The sequence below is a fragment of the Symphalangus syndactylus genome, chromosome 15 (assembly GCF_028878055.3).
Source record: "Symphalangus syndactylus isolate Jambi chromosome 15, NHGRI_mSymSyn1-v2.1_pri, whole genome shotgun sequence".
NCBI classification, from domain to species: domain Eukaryota; kingdom Metazoa; phylum Chordata; class Mammalia; order Primates; family Hylobatidae; genus Symphalangus; species Symphalangus syndactylus.
This window is the reverse complement of record NC_072437.2, coordinates 9,509,243-9,519,294: the sequence shown is the minus strand read 5'-3', so window position 1 is coordinate 9,519,294 and position 10,052 is coordinate 9,509,243. Positions and strand designations below refer to the sequence as shown.

Here is a 10,052-nt window from a genome sequence, read left to right as displayed (position 1 = left end):
GCACCACTGCGGCTAATAATCTACCCTATAAATACTGGACGAATCCAAATTTTTATTGGATTACATAGAATACTTTTTTTAAAAATCCAAATAGTTTTAGATGTCACAACAGGGTTCCATCAAATACCACGTTTCCAAATCTTACCACCAGAATGTGTATCCATTTCAACTGCAATTATTTTGTGTCTAAAGCTGTGTACTCTGCTTTGCAACAGGATAAACCCGGTGGATAAAAGCTGAAATCCGACCCTGTCCAAATTAAGAGGCTAAGAAAAATGGAGAACCGCGCTGGAGTGCAGTTGATATAAAAACACTGCAAGGGCTGGGGACAGGGCCCACCAACCCGGCTCTCCGAAAAAGAGAAAGTCCGGTGAGAAAGGTGAAAACTGACAGGGTATCGTTCTCCAACTTGGTGAAAAAAAGACAATGCAAATAGAGCAGGGTACAAAGCGTTAGAAAATCAGAGAAAAAAAAGCAGCCAAGCGTGGCAAGCACAGCTCTCGGGGCCACCCCGGAGGGGACCCGCGGCGGCCGCAGCCGGGCGGAGACCGAAGCCGAGGCCGAGGCCGCGCCGGAACCGGAGAACCAGGCGGGAAGTGCACAAAGGCATGAGGCCACGCCCAGGAGGGGCGGGTCCTTTGACCGGAAGGGGGCGGGCCGGCGCGCGGGGCCGGTCGCCTAGGCAACGGGCTCGCGTGGCGTGCAGGCTTCTCAGCCCAAAATCCGGGAGCTTCGGGAGGGTAGAGGGGCGACGCGGGGGAAGGCGGTCCGGGGAGCTGAATGGCCTCAAGACACTGGCCGATCGGGTGTCTGCATACTGTGGGCGGCCTTTCCAAGTGTGAGGAGCGGCCTCCGAGAACAGTGTCCATGGCACAGGGCGGGAAGAGATAAGGCCTAGGGAAGGCGCCCCTCGTGCCTATCCACCTCTTCTGGGGCTCGGCACTAGGAAGCAGCTTCCCTCTCGGGCCCCTTTGTCTCCAAGCCGTTCCAAACTGAGTACCGGGAGGCGACACAAAGGGAGGGCGGTGACGGATGGCGCAGGCGCGGGAGCCGCCTAGGCTGCTGGGAGTGGTGGTCCGGCCGCGGAACGGGTAGGTCTCCCGCACACTGCGGCCGCAGCTCAAAGGACTCCTAGAGGGTGCCAGTGCGCATGCGCCGCCACTTCCGCCCGTGGCCGGCCTTCCCCTTCCTTCCGCCTCCCGGAGGACTTGGGTTTCTAGTAGTAAGAGTCTGGGGGCATTACTCACGGTCTCCCCGCCTCCTCTTCATCGTGATTGGGCTGTCAAAGTGAGGTTAGCAAGTAGATTGGCTACTGCGGTTGCCAGTTCTGTTTCGGGTCCTACTTATACCGCGCTGTGGGGCGGGGATGAAGAGTCGGGCTGAGGAGCGGGCTGTGGTAGTTGCTGCGTTCTATGGTCTCGGAGGCTTCTGTCCCGCGGCCCGTTACGTCCTGGTCGGGTTTTCAGCTAAGCAGGCCGCTCCCCTGCGTTTCCCGGCGGGCGTGCTGCGCCGCCCAACGGGCTCTGCCTCCAAGTGCCAAAAACTCCTAGTAAAGTTTGCGCCTCGCCCGCCGTCCCCACCCCAGCGGCCCTGACGCTGCCCCCTCCGCGACCCTCGCCCCTGGCAAAAGTGACAGGCAAGGCCACGCCCCAGCGAGGGCCGGCCTCGGGCCCGCAGCCCCCGGGGCCCGGGACGGTGAGGGGCGTGAATGCGGCGGGGGGCGGGGCCGTCGCCGGGGGAGGGGGCCGGGGCGCATGCGCGCTGCGCAGCGGGGCTGAATGTTTCCCAAGTGTTTGAAACTGGTATTTGGGTTTTCCACGTTGGACAAGTGCGGCTCAGCGGCCGGCGGAGCGCGCCCCTTCCCGCGGCCCGCTCCGCTCCTCTCTTCTCCCCAGCCCAGTGGGCGGGTGGGCAGCGGCGGCCGCGGCGCTGGGCCCTCTCCCGCCGGTGTGTGCGCGCTCGTACGCGCGGCCCCCAGCGCCAGCCCAGCCGCCTGAGAGGGGGCCTGCGCCCGGGAGCCACCGCCACCGCGGCCCGCGCCTTCAGGCGCTGGGGTCCCCGCGGACCCGGAGGCGGCAGACGGGCTCGGCAGATGTAGCCGCCGGGCCGAAGCAGGAGCCCGTGAGGGGGTCGCCGGGTGAGCGAGAGCTTTGCATTTTGCAGTGCTATTTTTTGAGGGGGGCGGGGGCTGGAGGAAGCGGAAAGCCGCGCCGAGTCGCCGGGGACCTCCAGGGTGAACCATGTTGAGTCCTGCCAACGGGGAGCAGCTCCACCTGGTGAACTATGTGGAGGACTACCTGGACTCCATCGAGTCTCTCCCTTTCGACTTGCAGAGAAATGTCTCGCTGATGCGGGAGATCGACGCGAAATACCAAGGTACGGCCGGGTGATGGATGGGCGGGGGCGGCCGCCTCCTTCTCGGCGGGTCCGGGCGCGCCGCGGAGCCGGGCCGGTCCTGCCGTGGACCAGAGGAAGCGGCCGGCTCCGCAGCGGCGGCCCTCGGCAGGGGCAGGAACAAAAGGTCTGGAACGCCTTTGATTCGCCAAGGTCCTTGTGTGCAAAGCCCGGGACACGGAGGAGGAAGGAGGCGCGAGAGGTCTCGCTGCAAGGCTGCGCGACCAAAGCGCTCTTTGTAGTGAAGTGATGAGGCGGGTGCTGCGGGGGAGGGGGCGGCGGGTCCAAGCCGCGTCCTCTAGGAGGGGGTGCAGATTACGGCGCGAGATGGAGGGATGTGCCGGCGCCTGGGGCTGTAGGGCGCCGAGACGGGGCTGCAGGAGAAGGGCGGCTGTGGACCGGGGTTCCCGCCGACCCGGTGCCTCGGTCCCGGGCAACGCCGCTCCTCCGGCCCTTCTTCGCCGCCCCCCACCCAGTCCCAAATCTGAGTGTTACATAAAGTACCGGGTAATACTCCGCTCGGGGTAGGTCGGCCGCCCTCGCCCAGCCCCCTCCGGCCCTCACTTGGCGCTGGACACCGAGTAGGGGCCGACTGCGAGGGGCGACGCCGCCGGTAGTAGTTTGCGGAGGACGAGGGCTTTTCTCTGTGTGCCGTAGGGAAGGGAAGGGGAGGAGCGGAGGCGAGGAAGGCGCCCATCTGCGCTGCGCTGCGCTTGGGGGGGCGCGGGCAGATCGCTGGCTTGGAGAGGATCGTGGCAGGTGAGAGGACCTGTGGGTCGTTCTGTGCAGACCTGGCTGCCCAGGGTGTCAGAGAGAGGTGGCGAGTTCGTGTCCGCCGGGAATTGTTGGCTGTTGGGGAAACTTTCCTGCGAGGTCAGTCAAGGCTTTAGGGGCTCTGTTTTGAATGTGGATCACCACTCGGAGTTTACTAATGTTTAGAAGGCTACGCAGTAGGGAAACGGAAGAGTTGGCTGGGGGGGCGGGGGGGGCGCAAAAAAAAAAATGTTGACCGCTGTCCCCGAAAGCACTAGATTTCTCTACCAGGAAGGCGCCCCTGCGCGCTCTATCCGAGACGTAGCTTCGCAGCGACTTTTATAGGAACTTCATTAGCATATTGTGGAACGTCCCGCCTCAGCCTCCCAGTGGTTGGCTGTGACGTCCTTCGTGGAATGTCCTTATCATTCCCCTGCGGAACGATTGGTCGCTGAGGCGGATGAAGGCGGGCCTAGCGCAATAACTGGCATTGGTCTGTGTTTCCGCTGTCTTTTTTCTTTTTCGGGGAGGAGCGGGGTGCAGGGTGGACGAATTGATTTGAACGCCTTCGGGTCGCTCGGTCTCCGGCCTTGGATTGGTCCTTCTCGCTGCTGGGGCGGGCCGTGCTCGTCCTCCCTGCGGTGTGGTTGGTTCTCCTCCTGGCCTCCGCCCTCCAAATCGGCGATTCCCATAGGCGGCGGTTCTCGGGGGGCGGGGCGAGTCTCGCTGGCTTCCTCCCCATTGGCTGGAGGCCTGGCGGGTGTCGCCCCGGCCCCTCCACTCAGTCCGGCCACTTTCGGGCGCGGAGCTATGGTAGTAGCAGTGATCCCGGGGCTGGGAGCTCGGGGCTGGGGCTGCAGTTCGGGCCGCCTCCCACGACCCGCGAGACCGGCTCGCAGACAGTCTCAGGTCGCATCTCTGCTGACCCGAGGGTGGGGCCGCGCGTGGCCGTGGAAACGTGAGTGACTGGGGCTGCGTCCACGAGCGGGACCCTCGGCGCAGAAACTTTTCTGGAAGGTGCTGTCCTCGGGCCAGACGGGCCCCGTGGGGTGACCCTGGGACTCCGGACGGAAGGGAGGCAGGAGCTGAGACCACTTTGATTGTTCGACGATAGAAAAAAGTAGCGCGGGGCGGGGTGCAGGGTCCCAGCTGTACAGACAGCAAAGTTCACGGAGCCACTTTGTCCTCCTGTTGTCGGGGAGAGCCTGGCTTGCTGCTTGCTTCACGTTCACCTAGGATGATGAACTTTTTGGCTTCAGGAAAGATCACAGTCCCGCCGCCCCGGGGGAGTACTGGAGCCGCGCAGCTGGGAGCGCCGAGAAACGCGCGAATCTGTCTCGAGGGTCACAGCTCCTTGGACTTAGGTGTAAATGCTGAGCTCTGCCCCGTAGTTCTGAAAGACAAAGCTTTTTTTCACAGACTTACTCTGTAGGAAGTCAAACGTCTTTTGCTTAGTAGGCATCAATTGTATGTTAATTCATAAACTTGGATTATAGTTTATCGATTTAAAATGGTGTTTGAGGTTGCTTGAATTATTTTTCAAGCATTATTATAAAAATACCCACCCACCCCCTGGGAAGTTCGCTTCATAAAGAACTTCAGTGCAACCCTTATGTAAAATTAAAATACATTTAAAGTAACTGGACAAACCAATTTAAATGTTGCTACAATCCCATTTAATCTGTAAATTGCATGTGCTGCTGCTTTCCATGGTAATGTTGGTGTGGAATATGTTTGGAAGAAAGGCAGCAGTGTGTGTGAAGCTGAGTTGCTGGCATTGAAGAAGCAGAGTGTCTGGAAGGATGGCTTCCTATTTAGCAGTGGTGTTGTTCTTGTTTATAAATATTTGTATTTAGTGGCTTTGTTGATAAAATACTTTGCTTGGAGTATCAAAGAAATGTTAGGTAACAGAAATACTTCTTGGTAATTTTGCGATGGGGTATCTGTTTCTCTTGCCCACAAATTAGGCTTCACCTGGATGGAAGCTTGCTTCTGATGTAAAATAACCTCTGTGTTATTAAATTTTAAATTTATGATAGTTTTCTATGAAATGACAATATTGTCTTTAGAACTTTGATTACTGATGAAGTGATACCATTTTGTAACCCTAAATCCATTTAAAAAAAAGATACACAATTTTAACATTATGATAAATAAGTTGGATAAATTGGTATTACTTGGATACGTTGAACACAGCTATTTATTTTTATAATTAATTACTATATTAGACTAGGGCATTCCTCCTGGTGGCAGGCAGCCTGCATTGTTCCTCTAGGAAATGTCTTCAAGCTGTCTTTAGTTTGAGAATATACTCTGGAAAATATTACCATTTAGAGAAGCTTCAGCATTGGCCTAAGTTCTTATGTTTACTCTAGTGTTAGGTATATGTCTTATAACTATTTGGAGATAAGATCTGGAAAGGAAGGGGGTAACATTTTAGACAATGCCTCTCACTCTCAGCCCCTCCCTTAGTTTACAAGTAGTATTGTTGGCCAGGCACACGGTGGCTCACTCCTGTAATCCTAGCACTTTGGGAGACCGAGGCGGGTGGATCACCTGAGGTCGAGAGTTGGGAGACCAGCCTGTCCCACATGGAGAAACCCTGTCTCTACTGAAAATACAAAATTAGCCGGGCATGGATTAACATGCCTGTAATCCCAGCTACTTGGGAGGCTGAGGCAGGAGAATCGCTTGAATCTGGGAAGCAGGTTGCAGTGAGCCGAGATCGCGCCATTGCACTCCAGCTTGGGCAACAAGAGCAAAACTCCGTCTCAACAAAAAAAAGTAGTATTGTTGCCTTGTTTAAAGAGACTGCAAAAAGGTTTTAGGAGAATAATCTGGTACTGTTTAATTTAATGGTTACTGTTTGAGGAAAAAGAACTCTGGAATTTCTGTGTATTTAAGTAGCCTTTTGGCAAGACTGTTTACTTCCCTTATTTCAACTAGATTTTTTTTAACAGCTTTTGTTTCTTGAGAAATTGCCTAATTACACTTGCCAAATTACACTTTAAAATCATATACACTTTCCTCTAACATGCCCAAGAAGGTTTACATTTAAATACTGAAGAGGTTTTCTTTTGTTTTTGATAACATTTTAAGGCCCATTGACTTTAACAGATGTGAAGATGTTTTTGTTTAAGCAGTAGATGCAAAAGTAAAATCTACCAGCTTCGTTTTAAAGCAAGGCTAGTGCATTCACAGCAGTTAAAAAATAATAATAATGGCCCATCACAGTGGTGCTCCTGTAGTCCCAGCTACTCAGGAGGCTGAGGTGGGAGGGTCCCTTCAGCCTGGGAGGTCGACGCTGCAGTGAGCCGAGATCGCGCCACTGCACTCCAGCCTGGGCGACAGAGACAGACCTTGTCCCTAAAATAATAACAAGTCATGATGATAATAAAGCAAAGCTAGGTTTTCTGGATTATTGTGGCAGAACTGTTCTTGCTGTCACTAATACAGAGGGATAACATGCTAGAATAAATGTGGGGACTGAAACTGAGGACCTAAGTCACAAAGTAGCCTAGACCTTTACTGTTAACCCGGTTCTTTAAATCATAGAGAGCTATTATATAAATTTATACACATTCTTTAATTTAACAGGGTATTCTAGATGTTGGTATGTTAAAATAAAGAAAATAAAGACCTTTTTTATTTAAAATATTCAAATAATTTATAATATATTTTATTAATGTTTGTATATTGTGTATAAATAATGTAATAAATACCATGTTTATATAGTTATATGTATATTAATAATTGTATTCAAACAGAAGCATTTGAGTAAAAATGATGGCAGTATAGACATAATCATTAATAGAAAGTATTAACGTTGGGTCCCGAGCACTGCACCTCATTTAAACGTTTCCTCTTAATGGCTTCGGGCGTTGTCACCCGTGCGTGCCTGGGAACTGTTCTCAGGTTCCCTGGGGTGGCTGGAGCGGCTGCTCCCGCTGTGGGAGCTGTGCTGGCATTTGTGTTTAGTTTAGCACAGGAACAGATAGGCCCGGGAGGGCCTGTGGCTGGTGGGCTTTGTTCTGGGCAAGCCATGCGCTGGCCCCTAGGACGCCTGCCAGCCCTCTCCATAGACCCGTCCGGGGCCGTGTGGGTTGTCCCGGTGTCCTGCTCGCGAGTGACGCCTGTCCTTCTTGCCCCCCAGAGATCTTGAAGGAGCTGGACGAGTGCTACGAGCGCTTCAGCCGCGAGACGGACGGGGCGCAGAAGCGGCGGATGCTGCACTGTGTGCAGCGCGCACTGATCCGCAGCCAGGAGCTGGGCGACGAGAAGATCCAGATCGTGAGCCAGATGGTGGAGCTGGTGGAGAACCGCACGCGGCAGGTGGACAGCCACGTGGAGCTGTTCGAGGCGCAGCAGGAGCTGGGCGACACAGCGGGCAACAGCGGCAAGGCTGGCGCGGACAGGCCCAAAGGCGAGGCGGCAGCGCAGGCTGAGAAGCCCAACAGCAAGCGCTCACGGCGGCAGCGCAACAACGAGAACCGCGAGAACGCATCCAGCAACCACGACCACGACGACGGTGCCTCGGGCACACCCAAGGAGAAGAAGGCCAAGACCTCCAAGAAGAAGAAGCGCTCCAAGGCCAAGGCGGAGCGAGAGGCGTCCCCTGCCGACCTCCCCATCGACCCCAATGAACCCACGTACTGTCTGTGCAACCAGGTCTCCTACGGGGAGATGATCGGCTGCGACAACGACGAGTGCCCCATCGAGTGGTTCCACTTCTCGTGCGTGGGGCTCAATCATAAACCCAAGGGCAAGTGGTACTGTCCCAAGTGCCGGGGGGAGAACGAGAAGACCATGGACAAAGCCCTGGAGAAATCCAAAAAAGAGAGGGCTTACAACAGGTAGTTTGTGGACAGGCGCCTTGTAGTGAGGAGGACAAAATAAACCGTGTATTTATTACATTGCTGCCTTTGTTGAGGTGCAAGGAGTGTAAAATGTATATTTTTAAAGAATGTTAGAAAAGGAACCATTCCTTTCATCATAGGGATGGCAGTGATTCTGTTTGCCTTTTGTTGTCATTGGTACACGTGTAACAAGAAAGTGGTCTGTGGATCAGCATTTTAGAAACTACAAATATAGGTTTGATTCAACACTTAAGTCTCAGACTGATTTCTTGCGGGAGGAGGGGGACTAAACTCAACCTAACACATTAAATGTGGAAGGAAGATATTTCATTTAGCTTTTTTATTTTAATAAAAGTAATATTATTACTTTATGAACAATTTTTTTTAATTGGCCACGTCACCAAAACTACAGCCTGTAGTAAATGTGTTTCTTGCTGTCATGATGTATATCCATATAACAATTCAGTAACAAAGGTTTAAAGTTTGAAGATTATTTTTTAAAAAAGTAAATGGTTAAATTTTACATGACAGATATTTTATATATTGGCCTGTTCCCCAAATGGCCATTTTAAAATGCTTGGGTACACTTCTCTTAAACAAGTGGTCTAGTCAAGGAACCTCAAGTCATGCTTTTGCTATCACCAATCATAGTCTAGCCATCTTTAATTTATATCAGGTGTATAAATGTACATTTCCAAGTGAACTTGCACTTGTTATAATTGGAAGTGCAGTCAGCAGATGCTGTTGTGAAGCTAATGTCACAATTATGTGCAAAGGTGTGCTTCCTGCTGTATGTGAGCTGTAAAAATGTTACGTGAAGAAATAAATGAAACTTGGCCAGTTTGTTCCTCTAGTAGTATATTTAATTTTGTCATAAGTAACTTTTAAAATTTGTCTTAAAAATTTATACACCAGCAGTTTAGACAAAGCCTTAAGCAAATTTTGTATTATTGTTCTCACTTATTATTAATAATGAAGTAGAAGTTACTTAATTGCCAGCAAATAAATACGTGTCAGAAAAGAATCTGTATTCAGACCCTGGGTCAGGCAATTACTGCCCACTTGTCAAGTCCAGCTCACCATCTGTTTGAACATTATATGAAGTTTAAATTCTAGTGTCCATAAACAAAGTTTCAGTGGAACACAGCCGTGCTTACGTGCGTATGTATTGTCTGTGACTGCTTTTGCAAAACGGCAGAGTTCAATAGTTGCGCCTGAAACCATTTGACTTGACAAGCCAAAACTATTTTCTGGCCCTCTGCAGAAAGAGTTTGCTGACCTGATTTAGACTAGCATCTAACATTGATTTGCCCACATATTGAAAGGGTCAGTGGAGTTTTCATTTATTTTTTATTTTTTATTTTTTTGAGATGGAGTTCCAGACTGGAGTGCAATAGTGCAATCTTGGCTCACTGCAACCTCCGCCTCCCGGGTTCAAGCGATTCTCCTGCCTCAGCCTCCCCAGTAGCTAGGATTATAGGCATTCACCACCACGCCCAGCTAATTTTGTATTTTCAGTAGAGACGGGGTTTCTCCATGTTGGTCATGGCTCGTCTCCCACTCCCGACCTCAGGTGATCCTCCCGCCTCGGCCTTCCAAAGTGCTGGGATTACAGGTGTCAGCCACCATGCCCGGCCAGATTTTTCATTTCTTTTTTTTTTTTTTTTTTCTGAGGTGGAGTCTCACTCTGTCTCCAGGCTGGAGTGCAGTGGCCCAGTCTTGGCTCACTGCAACCTCCACCTCTCGGGTTCAAGCGATTCTCTTGCCTCAGCCTCTTGCCTCAGCCTCCCTAGTAGCTGGGACTACAGGTGCGTGCCACCATGCCCAGCTAATTTTTGTATTTTTAGTGGAGATGGGGTTTCACCATGTTGGCCAGTGTGGTCTCGAGCTCTTGACCGTGATCCGCCCACCTCGGCCTCCCAGAGTGCCGGGATTACAGGCGTGAGCCACCGTGCGCTAAGTGATACATGATTCACTTTAACTTCACGCATGGTAAACTCAGTTTCTTTCCATGATCTGTTTCACAGTCTCTGTGAAGCTACCACAAAG

General features: G+C 52.2%; 1 protein-coding gene across 7 annotated transcripts; it reads left to right on the top strand.

The window, feature by feature from the left end:
• The first annotated feature begins 725 nt into the window (after positions 1–725).
• On the top strand, positions 726–8,846 carry ING1 (inhibitor of growth family member 1). 7 transcript variants are annotated; one of them, XM_055244678.2, is made up of 2 exons: positions 726–1,091; positions 7,301–8,846. In XM_055244678.2, exon 2 carries the CDS (start codon positions 7,372–7,374, stop codon positions 8,002–8,004), a length of 633 nt encoding a protein of 210 aa, XP_055100653.2. In that variant the 5' UTR covers positions 726–1,091; positions 7,301–7,371; the 3' UTR covers positions 8,005–8,846. The 7 variants fall into 7 exon arrangements, with proteins under 7 accessions (XP_055100653.2, XP_055100652.2, XP_063474703.1 ...); XM_055244677.2 differs by lacking the exon at positions 726–1,091 and adding an exon at positions 1,729–2,376; XM_063618633.1 differs by lacking the exon at positions 726–1,091 and adding an exon at positions 1,769–2,137.
• The last annotated feature ends 1,206 nt before the right edge of the window (positions 8,847–10,052 follow it).

Excerpts from the sequence above, each read along its gene's own strand:
- ING1 (XM_055244676.2), top strand. The coding sequence starts at position 3,958 with ATGGTAGTAGCAGTGATCCCGGGGCTGGGAGCTCGGGGCTGGGGCTGC. Across the intron at positions 4,106-7,300 it reads CCGCGCGTGGCCGTGGAAAC|AGATCTTGAAGGAGCTGGAC; the intron begins GTGAGTGACTGG and ends CTTGCCCCCCAG.